The sequence below is a fragment of the Protomyctophum bolini genome, assembly GCF_963924005.1.
Source record: "Protomyctophum bolini genome assembly, chromosome: 12".
In the NCBI taxonomy this organism is placed as follows: Eukaryota; Metazoa; Chordata; class Actinopteri; order Myctophiformes; family Myctophidae; genus Protomyctophum; species Protomyctophum bolini.
In genome coordinates, this window is record NC_137873.1 from 42,730,650 (window position 1) to 42,756,830 (window position 26,181).

The following is a 26,181-nucleotide window of genomic DNA, read 5'->3' on the forward strand; positions in this document are numbered from 1 at the left end:
GGCCTACAGGGAACAGACAATGTCCAGGCTGTTTATTATTGAATTCATGATTGAGGTTTTCGTTTAGGACATGTCTTTACTGATGGGGGCGGCAGTGGGTCAGGGGGTAGAGTGGCTGGATGGAAACCGTGAGGTTATACCAGTTCCAACTCTTGAGCAAGACTCTGAACCCCTAATTGCTCCCGGTGTGCAGGTTGGTGCCTTGCATGGTTTCCTCCGGCATCGGTGTGTATGTATGAATGAATGAATGAAATATTTGTTTTCGTGTCATGCCACTTTGGCCCATCCCATATGGGATTTATGACACATTTAACCCATTCTGACCGGGAACCCATTTTGGTGTTCCAGCATCATGTTACGCTTTAGCTATTGAAAAATAGCAGATCTACAAGCTCATAGCGCGCCACCGAGTGGCGCGCTACGAGCTTGTAGGTCTGCTATTTTTGAAAAATCGAAGAACGACTGACATTTTTAGAATCTGATCTCAGGTCAGAATGGGTTAATCAGACCAGTGTGTTGTCCAGTGGAAACCTCGTATGAATCTGATCTCAGGTCAGAATGGGTTAACAAAGTACATTGAAAACAACTGATTGAATCGTGTGTGTGTGTGTGTGTGTGTGTGTAAACGGGTGAATGTAATGCACAATCTATGTAAAGCGCCTTGGATAAAGGCGCTATATATAGATGCACCATTTACCATTTACTGATGGGTTAAATTAACTACCGTCAACTCTTGACACTCCCCTCCCCCACCCTTAGGCGTGTGTTACTTTATATTCGTCCGAGTGGCGACACTAGTGGAGAGAGAGAGAGAGAGAGAGAGAGAGAGATTCATTAGCCACTTTAAACCTGGTGTCCCTATTTTTGTCATTAGAGGTGAAAATGGAAAACAATTTCCGTGAGAGAAAATCTAACAAATTATTATATTTACTTAAAAAAAAATAGTAATTGAAACGTCTCACAGCGCAGCGCGTCGCATCGTGAGCTCGTAGAATGTCTATTTTACATTTGTTTATATTTACATAATATAAAATAGGACTTGGCGGCGGTTGATTTCCTGCATGTCAACAGTGGAGTCGTTGCACAGCATCACATCACAGCCTCGCTGCAACGTTATCCCTTTAACCCGTTCTGACCTGAGATCAGATTCATACGAGGTTTTCCACTGGACACACACTGGTCTGATGAACCCATTCTGACCTGAGATCAGATTCTAAAAATGTCAGTCGTTCTTCGATTTTTCAAAAAATAGCAGACCTACAAGCTCGTAGCGCGCCACTCGGTGGCGCGCTATGAGCTTGTAGATCTGCTATTTTTCAATAGCTAAAGCATAACATGATGCTAACACCAAAATGGGTTCCCGGTCAGAATGGGTTAAGATTAAAAATCTTTAAATCCTGACGGTTTTCTGAAAAACCTTATGTTTCTGTATCAGTGGAGCTCAATATTTCATGTCAAGGACCCCCATCTGAAAATATGTTGTTCCAGGGACCCCCCCCCCCCCCCACCAGAAGTATTGAGTTAAAAACGTTCACTCTGTAAGAATATATATTCAAGGATTTGCGCCACATTTTCAAGATTAAAAAAAAAATAGCAGACCTACAAGCTCGTAGCGCTATGAGCTTGTAGGTCTGCTGTTTTTCAATAGCTAAAGCATAACATAATGCTTACAACACCAAAAGGGGTTCCCGCCCAAAATGGGTTAACCCATTCTGACCGGGCACCCATTTTGGTGTTAGCATCATGTTATGCTTTACCTATTGAAAAATAGCAGATCTACAAGCTCATATCGCGCCACCAAGTGGCGCGATACGAGCTTGTAGGTCTGCTATTTTTGAAAAATTCGAAGAACGACTGACATTTTTAGAATCTGATCTCAGGTCAGAATGGGTTCATCAGACCAGTGTGTGTCCAGTGGAAACCTCGTATGAATCTGATCTCAGGTCAGGATGGGTTAAGACGTGAGAACAGATTCTACAAAATGACTGTTTTCTGAAAAACCCTGTGTTTCTGTGTCAGTGGTGCTCAAACCTTTTCATGTCAAGGTACCCTCAAAAGTATATGTAATTGGCAAGCCGACCCCCATCTCAAAATGATTTTAAAAAAGCATAACGGATAAAATATTGGATATTATTCAGGACGGGAACCTCTTTTGGTGTTTTTAAGCATTCATTTTTAAAATAGCAGATCTATGCCGCGCTACGAGCTTGTAGATCTGCTATTTAGAAAATGTGTATACAAATCTTTCAATATATATTCTTTCAGAGCGAACGTTTTTACTCAAATCTTTGCTTCTGGGGGGAGGTCCCTGGAACAACATATTTTCAGATGGGGTTCGTCGGCCAATTTCATTTTTTTTTGGGGGGTCCTTGACGCGAAAATGTTTGAGAACCACTGACATAGAAACATAGGGTTAGATGTGTTCCACATCTCAGTGGGTTCTACTGTTCTGCCCATGGAAACAACAGCTGCTCCCTGTTCAGGTGACATCACTGCCAGGGCTTCTGCGCTGCGTCGCCTTGACCAGCGAGTGCTCTTCAAACATTCAAATGTCAAGGACGGACCCCCAAATAACGAATAATGTATTCGGCCGCGGAAACCTCATCTGAAAGTATATTTTGTGCCATGCAGGCCAGGCAGGGACAAGGTTTGTGGTGCTAAACATTATTCAAAATTGTACAAATCCTCTCGAGATTTCTGTTTGTAACTTGTGTGGAAATGGTAGATCTACGAGCTCACAACACGTGACATCGCGAGGCCTTGTTGTGAGCTGACGCCGGCTAGTTTCAAATGGCTGATTGTATATTGTGTTAATGTGGTTGAACAGATTCTTAAGGCTATGTTAATGATACATTTTGCTGGGGACCCCTGCATGGAACCCCCTCAAGGGCCCCTGGGGGTCCCCGGACCCCACTTGAGTCTCGATGACTATAGTAGACCTATTAGCTCACAACACGTTGCCTTCGCCAGTGCCAGTACGGTCCCATCACCTCAGGCATCAACAAAGGTGTGACTGTTTGACCTCATGTAAAGTGGACTGTATATATATATATCGCCGGGGTGTGTTTGTTTTAGTTTAGTTTAGTGTATTTGCACATAATATGTACATAACAAAATGGTGTGCCGATGGACTTGTTTTTGCTGTCCCCTGGGAGAGGGGGAGACTGGAGCACATTAATGGCACATTTCATAAGAATCGTTCACTTTATGATGCAAGCATGAACTTTGGCACAAATACAATCTAAGGGCCACTCTTATGGAAAAATGTGCTGGCTACTGAAAATTCCAAGATGACGACCATTTCGGCCACCTTAGATTTGGCACAAATTCTCTGTAAGGGCCACTCTTATAGAAAAAAATTGGCACTGGCCAGTGGCCACACAAACATTCAAGATGGCGACCATTTCTTCAAGATGTCCACTGCCTAAGGGCCGATTCATACTCCTATTTTACCACTGTTTCGGCGCTGTAGTGCCGAAATGTTTTCGGCTCGTCAGAAATTTTCAGTAGCACCGAAGAGTAGACTTTAGGACGATACCCGCCCCCCCCCGAACCTCAAATGACGTCACATTGTAGGCTCTACAGAGCCGAACCGACTTTTATTCGGCTCTAAAATAGGAGTATGAATCGGCCCTTAGCGGAGCAGATACAATCTTTCAGGTTGTGAAAAAAGAATGACATGCTGTGTTACCAGGCAGGGGTCATCATGCATGTCCATACACACAAACGTGTCCCTGGCAAGACTTGTCTGTCACATATAGCCCATTTTATTTATTATTTCAAATGGAAAATGGTGCAGCAAAAACAGTTCTGTTCCAGAAGGATCTACATGTATTTGCTACAAAAGCAAATGAGGGCAGAATTGGGCAAGTAAAGATCGCTGAAAAAGGTTTTCACCGTTGAGAGAAAAAGTGTTTCAAAGTGTAACAATATATAACTCATCCTGGACCTGTAAGACTATAACCATTAAGACCTCGCGTGCACACATCCGCCTGGGTGACGGATCAGATCAACATATGGAATTAATTCTGTCTTGGCCATATGTGGAACGTGTCTTGAGTGTACAGGGTTTAATGAGCTCAGATCAACATATGGAATGTCAGAACAGGTCAGCTCCATATGTGGAGATCTAAGGGTGGCAGCGGAAGTGTCTTGATTGTACAGGGTTTGATGAGGGCCCAGGTTGGGCCAGGGTCTGTTGAGAACTCTAGTCTTCAGGTATCGGTCAAAAGGGAGACATCGAAGAGGAAGGACGGGTGGGACAGGGTCAACATATGGAATGTCAGAACAGGTCAGCTCCATATAGGGTTTGAGGTCAGTTGTAGAGTTGCTGGCCGGCTCCATATATTATGCAGATATAGGTGATGATGATCCAGTCTTCTCCATGTATGGCTATCCAGGGTTTGATGAGGTCAGTGTCGTGTTCATATATGGAGTGTGTCACGAGGCTTGACTGACTGACGGCCATACATGGTGGCGTGACACACGGAAAGGATGGACTGACAGGTTTTGCAGGTTTTCAGTGGAATATTTGGGGGAAAATGTTTGAGAACGACTGACATAGAAACTTAGGCCCTCATTTATCTAAGTGTAAAATATGCCTCAAATTGGAGCGTCTGTTTTGGAGTACACTCACGTCGGCGTGGCATTTATGAAGAGATCCCCCCTGGCACGGCACATTTGGCATTCGAGCGACGCGTCGGGTTTATCTTTTAACGAGCTCGAGACGAGGAGATTGCAATACCGTAACTCCAGAAAGACTGGAAGCAGTTGCTGCTTTCTAAGGTGTGATTTAGAGCCCTGAGGATGAATACAAAAGGAATGTCAACATCTGAATACTGTCCAATGTGACCCCCCCCCCAGTCAAAAAACCTCTGTTTGAAATAGACACTCATGCTTTCTAAGGTGTGATTTGGATATGAAATTATGACAGGCAGTTTCTGCTGTCTTTGGTAAGACATACCATTGGTCCGATATCTCAAACCCTCACCCTAACCCTAACCTCCCACGGGGCAACACACCTAAACCTAACCTTAACCCTCTCCCAACCCTTAACACACCCCTCACCAACCTTAATCCTGTCGTGTTAACGCACCCCTCACCAACCTTAATCCTGTCGTGTTAACGCACCCCTCACCAACCTTAATCCTGTCGTGTTAACGCACCCCTCACCAACCGTAATCCTGTCGTGTTAACGCACCCCTCACCAACCTTAATCCTGTCGTGTTAACGCACCCCTCACCAACCTTAATCCTGTCGTGTTAACGCACCCCTCACCAACCTTAATCCTGTCGTGTTAACGCACCCCTCACCAACCTTAATCCTGTCGTGTTAACGCACCCCTCACCAACCTTAATCCTGTCGTGTTAACGCACCCCTCACCAACCTTAATCCGGTTGTCTTAACGCACCCCTCACCAACCTTAATCCTGTCGTGTTAACGCACCCCTCACCAACCTTAATCCTGTCGTGTTAACACACCCCTCACCAACCTTAATCCGGTTGTCTTAACGCACCCCTCACCAACCTTAATCCTGTCGTGTTAACGCACCCCTCACCAACCTTAATCCGGTTGTCTTAACGCACCCCTCACCAACCTTAATCCGGTTGTCTTAACGCACCCCTCACCAACCTTAATCCGGTTGTCTTAACGCACCCCTCACCAACCTTAATCCGGTTGTCTTAACGCACCCCTCACCAACCTTAATCCGGTTGTCTTAACGCACCCCTCACCAACCTTAATCCTGTCGTGTTAACGCACCCCTCACCAACCTTAATCCTGTTAATACTTTATAGTATAAGTCATTATAAATTATGATTAAAGTTATAAAGTATTATGATTATTCATGAGCGCTTGTAAATATAATTATACATGGTTATGAGAAGATTATAATGTCTTGGTTATAAGTGTGTTATAAATACGGGATGCATAGCAAGTGTTACCACAACGTTCAGTGTGAACTGACAATAAAGTACTATATCATATCATACATCATACTAGAGCCTCTACAGAATGATGTCAGAACAGGCCAGCTATGGACACTGGCCTGCAGAGCCCGGGCAGAGGGCTTTTGTGGCGGTCCTGGACAACCGTGGGTCCGACCGACTCGACACCGGGCACTGCACCGCCTGCTGTGGTGTGGAACGCGTGTGTCGAATTTGAAGTCGGTGGGGCCAACGGTTCTCGAGTTACGTGGATTACACACACACACAGACCAGACATACAGAGACTTGGTGAGATAGATATTTCTGTGACATGGACCAGTAAGACGTGCAAACGCGGGAATCGAACGCAGCTCGTACATATTTGGGTTTTGGACGTATAGCTGCTTTGGGGACTCCTTATATGGTTATGGCTGAGTCATGGTGACACAAATCACTCAGCTCCATATATGGGCACAAAAGCGGGACCGACAGACAGACAGACTGACATGATCTGCTAGGTCTCATAGTAAGTGCTCACTGCATTCGCAATTAGGCACTATGGCACATTAGGAGTTTGTATTTCTGGTCAAAACTATTGATCACTTATTTTCTGTGGCAAAAATGGAATATTGATGAAAGTGTCCATCACAAGCTGGCATGGTAATGAAAACCCTTTGGGGCCTTGAACAGAAAGCAAATCGATTGGAAGAAATGTTGTCTTTGTCAGACAGACACAAATAACTGTGCGTGTTTATTCTGTTCTCCACAACAGAGAGAGAGATCCCATCCTACTGTAAAAGCTCCTCTAAAGAGTCATCAGAGACTATGAAGTGAAGGAGAACCAGACATGGTTTCCCAAGGTTCTCTCAGAACTGGTCAACTATACATTTTTTTAGATAGATTTCTTTATTTTTGTGTCATGCACCAAAGGCGCCCAGCCCACATGGACTTACAGGACACACCATATCATTGCATTCAATATTGCATTGTGTACAATAAACAAGATATGTTTTGTTGATATTCCCCCTTTTTTTTCTTTTTATTTTTTTTCTTTTTCTTTTTTTTACACAAACAAAACATTCTGCCTTATTTCCCACGCCCTGCATAAAAAGTCTGCCAAAGCAAAAATACGTTTCCTAAAACAAAATTCCAGTTTTTCATATAGTCCTCCAACCAGAAAAAGTCAGCACAGATGGTTGTCCTTTTACAAAATAATACAGGTCTTAATTCTTCATATAATGGGCAGTAAAACAAAAGATGAATTTCATTTTCAATTTCTTTTAAATCACACACTAGACGGACTCTGTCCTCCTCAGGAGTACCAATGAATCTACCCGTTTCTATACATTGTAGATTGTACAATCCAGTCTCAGTTCTTCCGTCTTATAGTAGCCAGCACCTTTTTGCCATAAGAGTGGTCCTTACGGAGTATTTGTGCCAAAACTGTGCATGCTTGCATCACAAAGTGAACGATTGTTATTAATCTGCTCCGCTAAGAGTGAGACGTTAATTGAAACGGGAGTAATTTAACCCATTCTGAACGGGGAACCCATTTTGGTGTTTAGCTATTGAAAAATAGCAGAGCGACTGACATTTTTATAGAATCTGATCTCAGGTCAGAATGGGTTCATCAGACCAGTATGTGTCCGCAGTGGAAACCTCGTATGAATCTGATCTCAGGTCAGAATGGGTTAATGCTCCTCCTCCTCCTCCTCTGCAGGAGATGGAGACGCAGGCTAGTGGGTGTGGTTTGGTCCGGGAGTCAAATGACTACAGTAGTCCTACAGTAGTCCTACAGTAGTCCTACAGTAGTCCTACAGTAGCTGCCTTTGGTGTAATTAATACGTTCGTCGTACGACCGAGCTGCTCGCCGGAAATGTATTGACACGTTCGTTCATACGAGCCCAAAATAGGAATGCCAACCAAACGGAACTATTATGAATTAGATTTGGCGGTGCTGGTGGTACCGCGTCCCCCATTGGAAACCACTGACTCCTACTACTACTAGGCCTGTCCCCAATTATTACATTATCGCCTGGAAGTATTCACACTCCTTCACTTTTACCACATTTTTGTTTTGTTATACAGCCTCATTTCAAAAGGGATTAAATTAACTTTCGGAAGCCATCTCCTCATTCCCAAAAGGGCTTAATAAGGCTGTAATTGCTGCCAAAGGTATTTTATTTTATAAATTAACGAAATATTTGAAAAAAAAGGTTTTTTCACTTTGTGGCCTTGAAATGAGGCTGTAATAACAAAACCAAATGTGGTAAAAGGGTGAACACTTTCCGGATGCACTGTAGGTTAGGTGGCAGGTTAAAACTAGCCCGTGGCAGGTTAAAACTAACCCGTGGCTTCCTGTGAGGTTGGGTTTTGAGTGGGACTCATGACTGCAGGACTGTTAGTATGTCAGACCAAGCAGTGAGGAGCCCCCACTGGGAGGATGAGGAGCCCCCACTGGGAGGACGTGAAGCCTCTGTCCTTCTCCTCTTCCTGCTGACAGGGAGTGGATTACTAGCGGAGCCAATTATTTCCCTCCCAGCCCCCCACCCGGCTTCCCTCCCCTGAACACGGGAACCAATCGTGTTTTGTGTATAGAAGACACCTGACAAAGCCGACGGGTTTGAACCCACGACCTCCGTGGTGGTGGGCAGCTACTTCACCACTGCGCCACCTGAGCGCCCTCATTTTAAAACATTTGTGACCAAATTTGACTGAGGGACTGCCATTGGAATCATAGCTTCAAATTGACATATTGGTTGTTCAGTTTGACCCACCGGTTTTGGAGATATGGCTTATAGAGTAAATGTCTTGCAGAAAACAGCGAGTTGAGAAAACGGGCTTGAAAGGTTCACTTCTGTGGTCTCTAACATTACACCTAGCTACATGTTTAAGCATTTATTTATTTCATATAGTGTCAGCTCTGACACTTATTTCAGACATGCTCTAAGTATGTGAAGAGTCTGCCTGTGCTATTAACTCATTTTGGAAAATTATGTAAAAAGTTGGAAGGTGCGTTGCAATGTGACAAATGCGTGATCTTGTAGATAATTATTATTGTAAATTTGGCGATCATTTCTTTCGTATATTTAAGTTATTTGTCATACTGTGCCCTGTGCAACATAATGCATTAAAAGCCAAACGGAAATGACCTTTTCAGTAACGAAATAACAATCAGTAAGTAAAAAAATGTCACGATCCTGACATTTTTGCCGATATGAAGAATTCCGTGAGAGGGGCAGAGCCAGGTGGTGGAGTTGGCTGCTTAGGGGCAGAGCCAGGTGGTGGAGTTGGCTGCTTAGGGGCAGAGCCAGGTGGTGGAGTTGGCTGCTTAGGGGCAGAGCCAGGTGGTGGAGTTGGCTGCTTAGGGGCAGAGCCAGGTGGTGGAGTTGGCTGCTTTTAGAAGACAGTTTGAGTTAAGAGGTTATGTCCGAAGCACTTTTTACTACCTCTCATTGGTTCAATATTTCACTGATTTATGCAAAAAAAAAAATCTAAAACCTCAACATTTGAGCTAGCTGGTGCATGGTTTCCTCCCGACAACAACGATATGTGCACTGGAAAGGGAAGGAAAAAAATATATATACTGTATAACCGTTTGCAAATTGGCAATATCAAAGCATCAAAGCCTTAGCATGTTCTTTTGATCAGTGTGGCCTTGCCCTGAAGCTCCTGGGCTGATGATGTAAGTGTACAGTATGATCAGTGTGGCCTTGCCCTGAAGCTCCTGGGCTGATGATGTAAGTGTGTACAGTATGATCAGTGTGGCTTTGCCCTGAAGCTCCTGGGCTGATGATGTAAGTGTACAGTTTGATCAGTGTGGCTTTGCCCTGAAGCTCCTGGGCTGATGATGTAAGTGTGTACAGTATGATCAGTGTGGCTTTGCCCTGAAGCTCCTGGGCTGATGATGTAAGTGTACAGTTTGATCAGTGTGGCTTTGCCCTGAAGCTCCTGGGCTGATGATGTAAGTGTGTACAGTATGATCAGTGTGGCTTTGCCCTGAAGCTCCTGGGCTGATGATGTAAGTGTGTACAGTATGATCAGTGTGGCTTTGCCCTGAAGCTCCTGGGCTGATGATGTAAGTGTGTACAGTATGATCAGTGTGGCTTTGCCCTGAAGCTCCTGGGCTGATGATGTAAGTGTACAGTTTGATCAGTGTGGCTTTGCCCTGAAGCTCCTGGGCTGATGATGTAAGTGTACAGTATGCTGCGACAGGTGTTGAAACGATCAACGCTGTGCTGTGAAATAACCGCCAAGCGCCGGGGGGGGGGGGGGGTGGGGAAAAGAAAGCAGTGGTGTCAAAAAATAATCGATTCCGGCAACGCATCGCCATTCGACCGTACAGCGATGCAATGCAGCAATGTCACCTATACAGTTGATATAATATATAACCCATTCTGACCTGAGATCAGATTCATACGAGGTTTCCACTGGACACACACTGGTCTGATTAACCCATATCTGACCTGAGATCAGATTCTAAAAAAATGTCAGTCGTTCTTCGATTTTTCAAAAATAGCAGACCTACAAGCTCGTAGCGCGCCACTCGGTGGCGCGCTATGAGCTTGTAGATCTGCTATTTTTCAATAGCTAAAGCATAACATGATGCTAACACCAAAATGGGTTCCCGGTCAGAATGAGATAATATATATAATATAGTTGATAATCAAAGCCTAGATATAATATATAGTCATAGTTCTGTATATAATATAATTGTACATAAAACATGTTGTTCAGTATAGAATAGAATAGAACTTTATTTGTCATTGTACAGGTACAACGAAATTCAAGAAAGCAGTCCTTTAAAGTGCATAGACAAAGATCTACAACGAGTAAGACGCGCAAAACGCGGGAAGCGAACGCAGCTCGTACATATTTGGGTTTTGGACGTATAGCTGCATTGGGGACTCCTTATATGGTGCCCCTTTTGTGCCCATATATGGAGCTGAGTGGACCTGGCCCCTTTTGTGCCCATATATGGAGCTGAGTGATTGCTGATGCAACACACTCCATATTTGGATAGCGGGACAGACACACGGACAGACAGACACACACACAGACACACAGACATGATCTGCTAGGTCTCATAGTAAGTGCTCACTGCGTTCGCAACAAAAAAACAAAAAAAAAGACATGGCAAGAATAAAAACACAAGGTATCTGACTGCTTGTAATTGACTGCTATGTTGTGCAGAAATATAGAAAAGTGTGATGCGTCGCAATGCATCGTAGAATTGAATCGTTAACCTGGTGAATTGTAAACGAATTGTATAGAGCACCGAAGTCCAGGGGTTCATGTACTTTTGTATTTGCAATTGTAATCCCCATAGGGGGGACTTTTGATCACCTCATAATAACTGTGTTTGAGAAATAAACAAATCATCCATCCAGGCCGTTTCGCTCATATGGATATGAAGAATCAACTGACTGACTGAGGGAAAACGCTATTGTCACTGCTGCTGAATTAGTTAAACTAGACCTGTACGTGCCCGTCAGCACCCGTTTTAACTATCTTTGTACCCTTTTGTGCCCAATACTGTATATGGAGATCTCTGTAATAATAATAATAATAATTAATTTTATTTATAATGCACTTTTCATTCACAGGGAATCTCAGAGTGCTACAAGGTTTAAAAACATATGATATCATAAAAGGGTATCTGTCTGTCTGCCTCTGTCTGTCTGCCTGTGCCCGAAGAGTGCAAACTGACTGTGAAAAGTGTAGTGGTTTAAGTAATCCATTTGCAGGTGTGGGGTTGCCATGGCAATCAATTGGCTGAGGCAGAGGCTGGAAATTCAAAATGTACTTGAGTAAAAGTACAAAAGTGTTGGCATCAAAATGTACCAAAAGTAGAAAGTACTTGTTATGCAGAATGTCCCATTTCATGTTTTCAAATGTATAAAAATATTTTTTATACATACAAGCTCGCAATCCCTTCAGGGCGAGGTATACACTGTAGCTTCTCGCCCTCAGGGCGTCTTACTGGTATATTCTAGTCTAGTGTAAGATTGAGTCCTTGTTACCTCATCATTTTCCCTGTGTTTCTTGTAATAAAACCCTTTTGTGGCCTTAACCCATTCTGAACGGGAACCGATTTTGGTGTTAGCATCACGTTGTGCTTTAGCTATTGAAAAACAGCAGATCTACAAGCTCATAGCGCGCCACCGAGTGGCGCGCTACGAGCTTGTAGGTCTGAAGAACGACATTTTTAGAATCTGATCTCAGGTCAGAATGGGTTAATCAGACCAGTGTGTGTCCAGTGGAAACCTCGTATGAATCTGATCTCAGGTCAGAATGGGTTAAACAGGAATCAATCCCCTCCCAAAAACACAAATGCAATGTTGGCCAACAACAAGCAAACCGATTGGAAGAAAGAAATATCGTCTTTGTCCGACAGACACATCATAATAATAATAATAATTGTGTAATAATCTTTTTCTGGTAGAGAGAGAGAGATCCAAAGAGTTCAGTCTTAAAAAGACAAAAGAGAGAGTCCGCACACACCGATAGCCAAAGTGCAGATTATTTATTTGGATGCAGAGTAGAGTAGAAACCAACGTTTCGGCTGGTACAACTGCCTTCTTCAGGGTATATGGAAAAACATTTCAAATCACATATATAGAGCCAAGGCTAAACATTCAACCAATCACATACTGATAGTGCTGCCCACCTAAAACCCTCGGGGAAGAAAAGCGACATCAGAGAGTGAACGAGAACCAGACATATGTTTCCCCTGGTTCTCTCAGAACTGGTCACAACTACAACAACATTGTAGAATCCACCCATATAACTCCAACCCTTCCGGCTGCACGCACCTCCACTCTGCTGGGCTCTAGAAGCATCACAGTTGTCATGGTAACCTGAAAAGTCTGGTGTAATGTAATCGATTACCCTGTGAGCACTTTGCCAATCAGTGTCATTGGAGCGTGACTCCTAAGTGCCTGGCTGCCCGTTTGGATGGACCCTGCAAAAGGCTTGCCCTTGTTAATCCATTCTGACCTGAGATCAGATTCATACGAGGGTTTCCACTGGACACACACTGGTCTGATTAACCCATTCTGACCTGAGATCAGATTCTAAAAATGTCAGTCGTTCTTCGATTTTTCAAAAATAGCAGACCTACAAGCTCATAGCGCGCCACTCGGTGGCGCGCTATGAGCTTGTAGATCTGCTATTTTTAAATAGCTAAAGCATGACATGATGCTAACACCAAAATGGGTTCCCGGTCTGAATGGGTTAATCCATTCTGACCTGAGATCAGGTTCTACAAAATGTCTTATTTTCTACATCCTGACAGTTTTCTGAAAAAAGCTGTTTCTATGTCAGTCCTTCCATTTTTCAGAAATAGCAGACCTACAAGCTCTATGAGCTTGTAGATCTGCTATTTTTCAATAGCTAAAGCATAACATAATGCTAACATCAAAAGGGGTTTCCCCGCGCAAAATGGGTTAACCCATTAACACCTGAGACCAGATTCATGAAAAAATTCTGAAAAACCCATGTTTCTAGATGGGTGTTATCTCAAAACTATTTAATGTCAAGGACCCCAAAAAATGATATGTAATCGGCCACCTAACCCCCGTCTAGAAATATGTTGTCCCTGCAGGGACCTCGGAGAAGCAAAGATTTGAGTTAAAAATGTTCGCTGTGAAAGAATATATATTAAAAGATTTTGCGCCACATTTTCACGGTTTCTCAAAGAAATAGCAGATCTACGACTACTATCTTTAAATAGATCTGCTATTTTTCAATAGCTAAAGTTTAGAATAACAGTTAAAGTGGTTAAAAAAAGCTAAGGTAGATGCGTTCCAGGTTCGTAATGGCTAAAAATGCTCCTGCCTGCGTCTTCCTGAAATCGACAACCATTCGGTCCCCCAGTTTGTATGGTGTCGGTATAGGTTTGTGTTTTGTGTTGTTTGTATGGTGTCGGTATAGGTTTGTGTTTTGTGTGTTTGTATGGTGTCGGTATAGGTTTGTGTTTTGTGTGTTTGTATGGTGTCGGTATAGGTTTGTGTTTTGTGTGTTTGTTTGTATGGTGTCGGTATAGGTTTGTGTTTTGTGTTGTTTGTATGGTGTCGGTATAGGTTTGTGTTTTGTGTGTTTGTATGGTGTCGGTATAGGTTTGTGTTTTGTGTGTTTGTATGGTGTCGGTATAGGTTTGTGTTTTGTGTGTTTGTTTGTATGGTGTCGGTATAGGTTTGTGTTTTGTGTTGTTTGTATGGTGTCGGTATAGGTTTGTGTTTTGTGTGTTTGTATGGTGTCGGTATAGGTTTGTGTTTTGTGTGTTTGTATGGTGTCGGTATAGGTTTGTGTTTTGTGTGTTTGTTTGTATGGTGTCGGTATAGGTTTGTGTTTTGTGTGTTTGTATGGTGTCGGTATAGGTTTGTGTTTTGTGTGTTTGTATGGTGTCGGTATAGGTTTGTGTTTTGTGTGTTTGTATGGTGTCGGTATAGGTTTGTGTTTTGTGTGTTTGTTTGTATGGTGTCGGTATAGGTTTGTGTTTTGTGTTGTTTGTATGGTGTCGGTATAGGTTTGTGTTTTGTGTGTTTGCTTTGCACGTCTGTTTGTCGGACGGTTTCTTCCAAACACCTCCATGGTTTCCTCAGCCGTCTGGAGGGTGAATGGCTGAGTGCGGCTCACATTCCACATTGTGTAAAGTGCTCTGGAAAAGGTTTTATATACTGTAGAAATGACAATTACATGTTGCTAGGAGACAAGCCAATAAGCCCCATGGACACACAGCGACCAGACCAAGAACATCCATTTCTCACCATGGGAACTGTTTAGATATTTTAACCCATTCTGAACGGGAACCCATTTTGGCGTTAACATCATGTTATGCTTTAGCTATTGAAAAATAGCAGATCTACAAGCTCATAGCGCGCCACCGAGTGGCGCGCTACGAGCTTGTAGGTCTGCTATTTTTCGAAAAATCAAAGAACGACTGACATTTTTTTAGAATCTGATCTCAGGTCAGAATGGGTTCATCAGACCAGTGTGTGTGTCCAGTGGAAACCTTCGTATGAATCTGATCTCAGGTCAGAATGGGTTAACTAACTAACCGGAGCTAATAATTGGTATCCAGGAAACGGAATGCGCGCTAATATGAAAACCTGCGTCTCCTGCGTCAGCCAATCGTGTGACGCGCTCCATAGTTCTATGGCCAGAACATCATGATTCATTCCATCATGTTATAATATGAGTTGGAACATTTTTGCTGTTGTTATGGTTGCCAGTTTGGAATAGTTTTAGCGTTATATGAGGTGTAATAATTTCAGCCTTTAAAGGGACACTTCACCCTTTTTGCAAAAGAATATATGTTAATGACGTTTAGGAGCTTTAGAACACTTTCCTGGGGGTCTTTATGTGTGTAATATGTGGTTTTAGATATTTTAGATTGTAGCAGTGAGCCTGTTGTCTCTGATGTCATGGACACTGGGCTCACTTCCTTCCTGGACTACATGTTGTCTCAGTAAGACAGCTCTCCCCCCTATCCACAAGGAGGAGCAGTGCACCAAATAATTATGGGAATTGTAGTCCAGGAAGGTAGTGAGACCAGTGTCCATGACATCAGAGACAACAAGCTCACTGCTACAATCTAAAATATCTAAAACCACTTATTACACACATAAATACCCCCAGGAAAGTGATCTAAAGCTTCTAAACATCATTAACATATTTTTTTTTGCAAAAAGGGTGAAGTGTCCCTTTAAGGCTGTTGATCCTCACGGGAGAATCCATGGGTGCGTCATACAGTGTCATCATGCAGGATCATTCATACAGTCTGATGCCTTTGTTTGTGGGGATGAATCGACCTATAGTTCCGATCGTTGGCTAATGAGGGTGTGACAAAAAGAACATTATTTATATGTGTGTGTGTGTGTGTGTGTGTGTGTGTGTGTGTGTGTGTGTGTGTGTGTGTGTGTGTGTGTGTGTATATATATATACACTTCAGACGGGTCTGATTTATTTTCTTCAGGGAGCCACCCAGCAAGCATTTGATTCTTTCCAATTAAATAATATGAAGCTTTAACTGGTCTCTCTCTGCTCTGTTCTTCTCCGTCTGTAGTGGCAAACGAGGATGACGAGAGCTCAGCCAAGCCACTGCCCAGTTTTGAACGTAAGTAGTAGTATGCCCACATTGAAAGTAAATCATCTGTTCCACCCATTTTGGGGCGGGAACCCCCTTTTTGGTGTTGGCATCATGTTATGCTTTAGCTATTGAAAAATAGCAGATCTACAAGCTCATAGCGCGCCACCGAGTGGCGCGCTACGAGCTTGTAGGTCTGCTATTTTTGAAAAATGACTGACATACTGTAGAAACATAGCTTTTTCAGAAAACTGTCAGGATTTAGAAGAACGTCTTAGAATCTGATCTCAGGTCAAAATGGGTTGAAATGAAAGTAGATCATCATGTCACTGACGCAGTACGGCCACACGATGGCAGCATATCACAAAGGCTCCTCATGCCGAGTCATCATTCTGATGATCAGCAGCCCTTGGCAAACTGCTGTTGGCAAAGAAAACCATGTTTTGCCAGGCTACTGTAGATGATCAGTACAATGACAGATGAAATACACCACTTTATGATGATTGATTGATTGATTCTTTATTGCAGACTCAGGGGAATCCATATCACAGTACAGAACAGCAAATAGATAAAAAGAATAATAATATAGAAAGAAATATACAATAAAAAGAGTTCCACCATATTCAGTTTCGAACATACAGACAAGTTCGCCAATGGTTCCACAGTCTGGAGGAGAACCTGACAGAACTACGTACCATGTTAGTGATGACATTAATGATGTCATTTACTGACTCAGATACCCTACACATGAATTTATACATAAGATTGCGTAGCACAGCAGAGCAGGTGGGAACCCCAACACTGACATCACTTTATGAAGTACACACTTTATGAAGTACACACTTTATGAAGTACACACTTTATGAAGTACACCACTTTATGTTGTGAACCGTTTTTACCCCTGAATTAATGAATTGTGAAAATAGCCGAAGATCTGTTCTTATTTTTGGCCAATTTGGCCAATGTTTGACCAGTTTTTGTAGTATAGTTTGCCTGCTGGGTGGTGATGGGTGGTGATCCACCTGAACTTCAGCTGCACCCACAGCTGTAGTTGTATGATGAAGGGGGACGGGTTTGGGGAGGGGCTGTTTTTCATTGGCCCGTTTGACTGTCAAGGGTTCAGCCTCCAGGAAGAAACCCTAAATACAAAGTTAATACACCATTGCACATAAAAAACGAATCCAGGGTGTCTAATGAAGTACTGTCACCTCATACACATGAAAAAAATCAAAAATTGTGGCACTGCATCTTTAAATTTCGATGTAAGGTCTAAATGGGTTAAAAAGGTCTTGAAGGTCACCTCACAGGTTGAGAAGCTCTTCCCTCATTACAGAAAACACACTGAGCAGTCGTCTGACTCGTCTGTGTGTTTTTTTCGGTGGTGTTTTTTTACATTGCAGGCTCCAAATCCCAGAGTGCCTTGTGGAACGCCATCACCAGCGGGATTGGGATCAAGGGCCAGACGCCATGCAAGACCCCCGTCAGTGACCCGCGGTGTCCCGAGGAGATCCTGGCCGACGAGATGCCCGCCGCCGACCGGCCAGACGCCACCGAGAAGACAGCCCTCAGGTTTCAGCCGTTATTACGTTATTAAGAGCGTCTGCTTGATTGATTGATTGAAATATTTATTAACAGTTTGCAGAATTACAGTACATTTCAAGCACAAACTCAATACAGAGACTGTTAACTGTGAGTGGACGACCCAATTAAGCATTACACTTGTTTACAACAGGGTCCACATTGTTCAATTCATCAAAACATATAGAGACATCCAAATAGACACTTCTATGTAGTTAAAGAACAGAACAGGAATTCATCATATATAAGCAAAAAGGGAAAAGATACATATACAGTGAGGGGAAAAAGGGGGGGTGGGGGGTGGGGTGGGGGGGGAATCAGATTTTACAGAGGCCAGTTTCGAATTGCAGCCATCCGTAGGTGCCCTTTGAGAGCGGTTTTGAAGGAGTCAAGGGATTCACATGTCTTAATGACTGTGACGGTAGGGCGTTCCACATTTTGGTGGCATAGGAGCGAAAATAATTTAGTCCCTTGTTTGTGCCGAATCTGGGTTGTACATGGTTTGTTGCACTCCCTCTGCTAAAGGCCTATACATTGTAAATGGTCATTGGTTACATATAGTGCAGCGGCTGGCGGCCTTTTCAGGTCGCGATGATCATATTTGAACTGGGGACACCCCCAAAATAATCATATTTGAACTGGGGACACCCCCAAAATAATCATATTTGAACTGGGGACTACCCTCAAAATAATCATATTTGAACTGGGGGACTACCCTCAAAATAATCATATTTGAACTGGGGACACCCCAAAATAATCATATTTGAACTGGGGACACCCCCAAAATAATCATATTTGAACTGGGGACTACCCCCAAAATAATCATATTTGAACTGGGGACTACCCTCAAAATAATCATATTTGAACTCGTGTTGCGAGTCATTGTGAGCTTGCAGATCAGCTATATTCACAATTCTTGCCTCTTTCTTATTATTTGACAATTTGGTCAATTTGGTAAAAAACTGGTCAACAGTTTTTATAGTACAGTTTGTTGATGCAGTAGCGGCCTTTCTTTCTTTCTTTCTTTCCATTTTGTAAGGTATTAAAAAGTCCGTCAATTGTCACTTTACTGTCATCTGGTCCCCACAAAATCATGTGGGGACCCCGACCCACAGGTTGAGAACCACTTAGTGTTAATAATTGATGCCAACGATGCCCACACGGAGGTCCGGTGGGCAGACAGGCCCCGGTGGGCAGACAGACAGGCCCCGGTGGGCAGACAGACAGGCCCCAGTGGGCAGACAGACAGGCCCCGGTGGGCAGACAGACAGGCCCCGGTGGGCAGACAGACAGGCCCCGGTGGGCAGATAGACAGGCCCCAGTGGGCAGACAGACAGACAGGCCCCAGTGGGCAGACAGACATGCCCCGGTGGGCAGACAGACAGGCCCCAGTGGGCAGACAGACAGACAGGCCCCAGTGGGCAGACAGACAGGCCCCAGTGGGCAGACAGACAGGCCCCGGTGGGCAGACAGACAGGCCCCGGTGGGCAGACAGACAGGCCCCAGTGGGCAGACAGACAGGCCCCGTTGGGCAGACAGACAGGCCCCGGTGGGCAGACAGACAGGCCCCGGTGGGCAGACAGACAAGCCCCAGTGGGCAGACAGACAGACAGGCCCCAGTGGGCAGACAGACAGGCCCCAGTGGGCAGACAGACAGACAGGCCCCAGTGGGCAGACAGACAGGCCCCAGTGGGCAGACAGACAGGCCCCAGTGGGCAGACAGACAGGCCCCAGTGGGCAGACAGACAGGCCCCGGTGGGCAGACAGACAGGCCCCAGTGGGCAGACAGACAGGCCCCAGTGGGCAGATAGACAGGCCCCGGTGGGCAGACAGACAGGCCCCGGTGGGCAGACAGACAGGCCCCAGTGGGCAGACAGACAGGCCCCGGTGGGCAGACAGACAGGCCCCAGTGGGCAGACAGACAGGCCCCGGTGGGCAGACAGACAGGCCCCGGTGGGCAGACAGACAGGCTCAACTGCTCTTGTCTTTTTCTGCTGCTGCTTTTTTTTTGTATTTTTGTATTTAGCTATTTCACTTCTATTGTTCACACGAGCCATAATGCAAAGATGCAAATGAGAGGCAAACATTACATTGGAATTCATTACGTGGCTCAACATATACAGTCCTAATCATGTTCACTATGCAGTCCTCTGTGTTTATTTATTCCCTAAAATGTCGACTATAGGACTGTAAACTGTATGTGAGTGAACGAGGTTTTCTCTCTCCTGGTATTAATGTTTTCTGAATTTAATTGGTGTGCTCTTTAACCCATTCTGAACGGGAACCCGTTTTGGTGTTCGCATCATGTTATGCTTTAGCTATTGAAAAATAGCAGATCTACAAGCTCATAGCGCGCCACCGAGTGGCGCGCTATGAGCTTGTAGGTCTGCTATTTTTTGAAAAATCGAAGAACGACTGACATTTTTATAGAATCTGATTTCGGGTCAGAATGGGTTAAACAGACCAGTGTGTGTGTCCAGTGGAAACCTCGTATGAATCTGATCTCAGGTCAGAATGGGTTAAGCGGTAGGCGGGGAGATTAAAGAGGGACGTCTGAAATGACGTGCTTCAAAGTTGAGAGTCTGCCACCCGACATTTATAATTCATGCTATGCACGCATGCACGCACACACACACACGCACGCACACACACACACGCACGCACACACGCACCCTCAACAGCCCGGTAGATGTACAAAGTGTGGCTAATTGCTGTGTATGCCTTCTGACCCTGGATGTGATTGATTCCAAGGACTTCAAACCACCATTACCATAATCTGTTGTCACTTTTGGAATACTGAATGACACTTATTTCCTGCTTTCCAATTAACCTGCCTGGCTCAGGAGGATCGAGACTATTAACCCATTCTGAACGGGAACCCATTTTTGTCTTAGCATCACGTTATGCTTTAGCTATTGAAAAATAGCAGATCTACAAGCTCATAGCGCGCCACCGAGTGGCGCGCTACGAGCTTGTAGGTCTGCTATTTTTGAAAAATCGAAGAGCGACTGACATTTTTTAGAATCTGATCTCAGGTCAGAATGGGTTAATCAGACCAGTGTGTGTCCAGTGGAAACCTCGTATGAATCTGATCTCAGGTCAGAATGGGTTAAGATGTGTTCGGACTTGGATGGTTAGAGTGGATGCGATTACATACAAAGTCTGAGGCGAATATTTAAATTCAAGTCTGAACGCACCTTTAAAAATGCCAGGCGGTTTAGTAGAGCTTTTGCCGATGGACACTGAGAAGGCAGAACGGACGCTCACAGGCTTGTGGCAGTACTATGCAAAATGATCAGAGTTTATCCACGGATTAACGTTCTCCGTCGCCACGACCGATTTCAGTCTTTTTGATTCCATAGATGTCTTCTTTGGCGGCACAGCAAAAAACATGCTCTCAATGCGTCGCGCATTTGAGACTTTGTAGATCGTCTATTTTTTGGTTATTATTATTTCAGAGCATCTGATGTGGTCAAACTATAGCCTCGGAAACCCAGACGTTTTTATTATGGTCAAACTAGCAATGAGTTCCGAAGCATGTTCCATAAAATCTGTAATAGTCTCGGACTCTCGGTCAGATATCTCCTATGAAAGCAGAGGTTAAAGCCTCAATCTGTGATTTCTTTAACCTGGTTGACAGCAGGGACAATAATTATTACTAAAACATAATTTTCTTGTGTTGATTGTTTAGGAATCCGCGCTAGTGTGTTGGGGCGGCTCCTTCCATGCTGTGTCACAAATTGAACATCTAGGACTTGGTCATGCAAACATTTTCAGTCGTGAGATTTAATTTTTGCTTTAATCCATATGGGTTATGTCAAAAGCAGTAGCATCGCGGAGATTTGCCTTTGCTTACAAGAAATTCCAATATTCACAGAGAATCACTTCCCTCTCTCTGGGGTGTTTGTTTGGCACAATGTTGTGCCGCGGTCTCATTTGCTGTTAGCTATGCATTCTTAACCCATTCTGACCTGAGATCAGATTCATACGAGGTTTCCACTGGACACACACTGGTCTGATGAACCCATTCTGACCTGAGATCAGATTCTAAAAATGTCAGTCGTTCTTCGAATTTTTCAAAAATAGCAGACCTACAAGCTCGTATCGCGCCACTCGGTGGCGCGATATGAGCTTGTAGATCTGCTATTTTTCAATAGGTAAAGCATAACATGATGCTAACACCAAAATGGGTGCCCGGTCAGAATGGGTTAATTCTGGCTGCTGTTCCGCACTGTAGTGTCACATTCTTCTGTGGTCTTGTTGCATTCTCTTCAAGTACATACAGGTCCACTGCTCGCTGTTATCGGGCGGGGATGAGGAGAAAACGATTTTCCACTTGGCTAGACACTGACTTCTTCATTTAAAAACATAGCTTGGCGCTATAGTGTCAGTTAATACACTATGTCACATGTAAATGGAACAACTCCAAGCGTTCCTTTCTCTCAGACATCAACTGATTCACAGAGACAGTGGCATGTGTGGCATGTTTTCATACAGTACAATGTATATAAACTGTCTGCTACATACGTACGTATACTATGTATGTAGATGGACAGAGTGGCTCACAACCTCGGCCTGTTGGCCTCAAAAGTCTAATATAGCGCCCTGAGCTATATGCAATTGCCTTTGGCTTAGTGGTTAAGATGTCGGCTTTCCACGTGGGAGTTCGATTCCCGGGTGTTACACATAACATGCGTGCATACTGCACATACAGTACATGCATGTGCGTGAGTGCGTTTTGTGAATGTGAACCTCTGAGTTGGTGTCACATACACAATACCATCTGGTTTTAGGTTGTCCAGTCGTAGCAGCACTCACACTGTATGATTGTAGTAGCAAGTAGTGGACTATCCAGCTCATCTGCCTGGCCTCACGGAGTCCTCTTGAGATCCTGGAGATATGGTTTTTCTCTTGGCCAAAGCAGGGATGTTAATAAAGAGCTCGTCCCCAGAGAGTGAGTGGGTTGCCACCGTAGACCTGTAGCCGCGGCCCAAATGACAAATGACAAGAACATAACAACATGCGATGATTAAATCACTAACGGAGGAGCGGCGCGGGGCAATCCGTTACGTGACGTCACCACCTTGTCACCTTCCGGCTGCCGCTCCGCCGAGGGTATAATTACATTTGATCAGAGGATGGAGACGGATGCATGTGAGGCTGCAGCATCTGCTGCAGAGGGAGGTACAATAACACTGCACTGTGGAGACAGATGCATGTGAGGCTGCAGCTGCTGCTGCAGCAGAGGGAGGTACAATAACACTGCACTGTGGAGACAGATGCATGTGAGGCAGCATCTGCTGCTGCAGCAGAGGGAGGTACAATAACACTGCACTGTGGAGACAGATGCATGTGAGGCTGCAGCTGCTGCTGCAGCAGAGGGAGGTACAATAACACTGCACTGTGGAGACAGATGCATGTGAGGCTGCAGCTGCTGCTGCAGCAGAGGGAGGTACAATAACACTGCACTGTGGAGACAGATGCATGTGAGGCTGCAGCTGCTGCAGCAGAGGGAGGTACAATAACACTGCACTGTGGAGACAGATGCATGTGAGGCTGCAGCTGCTGCAGCAGAGGGAGGTACAATACAGTGCAGGTTCTCAGAGTGGCCCGCCTGCAGTCCTTGGGGTTATTGAATCCATTAAATCATAGCAGCGGAGCGCCTTCACCCTTTACCCCCAGGGGGCGGTAAAACAAGCCTCAAATCTTTGAATATATAATTATTACAGAGTGAACATTTTAACTTTGCTTCATGGGGAGGCATATTACATAATAATTTCTGGGGTCCTTGACATGAAAAATTGAGCACCACTGATACAGAAACAAAAGGTTTTTCAGAAAACTAAATTTCAACAGTTCATCACCTCAGAGGTGTGCAGAATGCTAAATGAATGATCATGGCCTCCGCTCGGCTGTACACATTGTTTTCTGGTCTTTCCGCAGTTTGTACAGAAGGCGCACACATACAGCATGTTCCAGAATACAATTTCACAGCGAAATATTCTGCTGTTGCAAGATGTTATCTGTGCAGCACAGCAGCTGGATTGTATAATTCATACATTTTGCATCACGTTGGATACAAACATACCTTTTTAGATTGACTGCGTAATAGCAGTGTTTTGTTAACGTTAAGCCAGCTGGTCCAGTTAAACATGCTCCATTTGCAGCTCTCAGGCTCAGACTTTGGTATTACGCTGACAGACGAGACAGAATGTGGAGCTACTTGAGAACGCCGGGACAAGTAGTCTAGTATAAACACCAGCTGAGTCTGGTCTCAAACGTACTGTAGGTATAACAGTGTTTAAAAAGGACCAGACCACAGAGAGCCATAATGAACGGGCCTTAACCCATTCTGACCTGAGATCAGATTCATACCAGGTTTCCACTGGACACACACTGGTCTGATTGACCCATTCTGACCTGAGATCAGATTCTAAAAATGTCAGTCGTTCTTCGATTTTTCAAAAAATAGCAGACTTACAAGCTCGTAGCGCGCCACTCGGTGGCGCGCTACGAGCTTGTAGATCTGCTATTTTTCAATAGCTAAAGCATAACATGATGCCAACACCAAAACGGGTTCCCGTTCAGAATGAGTTAAGGAGCGGGAGGCCCCGTTCAAGACGTCAACATTTTTATAATTAATAATGTGTAATGTAATTATAATATATAATTCATAATTAATAATGTGTCAGTGTGTATTATCGGACTTCAAAGCATGAACAGCATACAGCACAGCCAAGTCTAGAAAAATACACAAAAGCCAGCTTGATTAAACAATTATTTTACTTTGTCTTGAAATTACTGTAAGGTATAACTGAGAGACTATACAGTTTTGCTTCAGAGTAAAAGCGGCCATGTCTTTCCGGCACCCCAGAGCTTCTATTTAATGCATGTTCACCAACCTCCTTAATGCATGTTCACCAACCTCCTTAATGCATGTTCACCAACCTTAATGCATGACTTACCAGGTAACTATTACATTCTTGTCTCAAACATTATAGTTATGGTCACAGACAGTCAACTCAGGAAAAATGTATTGATAGATACTACTGTAGAAGAGCACATGGCTGGGCCAATGGATGCTGCTCAAACCATGACACATGAAAGTTCATGCTAGTGTTTGTCTACACACACACACACACACACACACACACACACAGAGAGAGAGAGAGCTCTGCGTCTCTCCAGTGGTGCGGTTGATGGCGTGATTTATCTCCTGGTTAATTGGGTCCTGCGCACCGGCAGTGAACTGTGCAGTTGATTAATACAGCCTAGTCAGTCTAGCATATGCTTTCACAGGCCGAAAGAAGCCCTGCTTTCAGGACGGGGTAGACCCTGTTTCACACACGGGGAGCCCTGCTGACTCCCCCCCCCCCCCCCCCCCCCGCGTAGCACAGAGCTGTCTCACTGTAGCCTGACTAGCCTGTTAACCCATTCTGACCTGAGATCAGATTCATACGTGGTTTCCACTGGACACACACTGGTCTGATTAATGAGACCCTATTGGCCCTCCTCGTGACTGGGCTGTCTGTGGCACAGAGCTGATCAATATAAAGACACTGAATATGGTTTGTTTCCTTTGCCCACAGCCCTGTTTCCCCGCTTCGAATATTTTGTAATTTTTTCCAAATTGCAGCATTTAACTCCGATTTCATCTTGTATTCCATACCATACCATACCATCTTTATTTCTATAGCACATTTAAATAACAACAAGTTGTACCAAAGTGCTTTACAATAAAATAATAAAAATCACAACTTCATTTAAAAACAAACAACATACAGTACACAGTGTCACTTTCAACATCAAAAGCTCATACTATGCTTGGAAAAGCCAAAGAATAAAAATATGTCTTGAGGCGTGATTTAAACACCTGAAGAGTGGGGGCTTGTCTTATGTGCAGAGGCAGCTCAGGATGGTTATATTCATGTAGCACTGAGAAAACTGTTGCGCCTTTCTTCGTCCTTTTTTTCTCCAAACTTGACTACGGTAGCGGACTAGCGGTGGTCTCAAAAACATAAGGGAAACTTTGACAGGAAAATACTTGCTCACCGTATAGAATTTCTTAATAATATTCATGTAGAAAATGTATCTGAAAGAAATAAACACAATTCTAAATTTGGCAATTGCAAAGAGTTATGCAAACATAAAGTAATTTAAATAGCATCAAATTACAGTACAGTGCTGAGAACAGTAGTGTTGTGTCCATGGATGGGACCCCCCCCACTCCCCAGAAAGGTCCAAGGATGGGTCAATTAATCAATAATCTCCGTTTTGGAATGCAAAATGCGCCCTATTGGCCTCACTGGTTTAGTGTTCTAGGGTTAAAAGGCATATTGTAGTTCCTTTAAAAGCTACACTCTTTTATAAGGCAGTCATTCCAGGCTGCGTGTGCCCTTTGACTTCTAAAGTGTAGTCAATACCTTTCAACCCCCTGCGGTTCAGCCCCTCTGTGATAACATTTGGGTTATTGATTGAAACTGGATCAATAAGGACTGATTTATGCGACCTACGTACAGTCAGGGGAATTTAATACCATTAGCACAGAAAGCAGTGATTATTTCCTGTATTATTTCATCAAGGAACTTT

General features: G+C 44.0%; 1 protein-coding gene across 1 annotated transcript in view; it reads left to right on the top strand.

Moving 5' to 3' along the window:
- Positions 1 to 26,181, top strand: part of LOC308325184 (uncharacterized protein) — a gene marked incomplete at its 5' end in the record, with an annotated part of 279,818 nt that overhangs the window by 9,079 nt on the left and 244,558 nt on the right. Inside the window, 2 exons of the mRNA XM_080777607.1 lie at positions 15,994 to 16,044; positions 17,415 to 17,583. Coding sequence (XP_080633733.1) covers positions 15,994 to 16,044; positions 17,415 to 17,583 — 220 coding nt within the window. The remainder of the gene's footprint in view (positions 1 to 15,993; positions 16,045 to 17,414; positions 17,584 to 26,181) is intronic.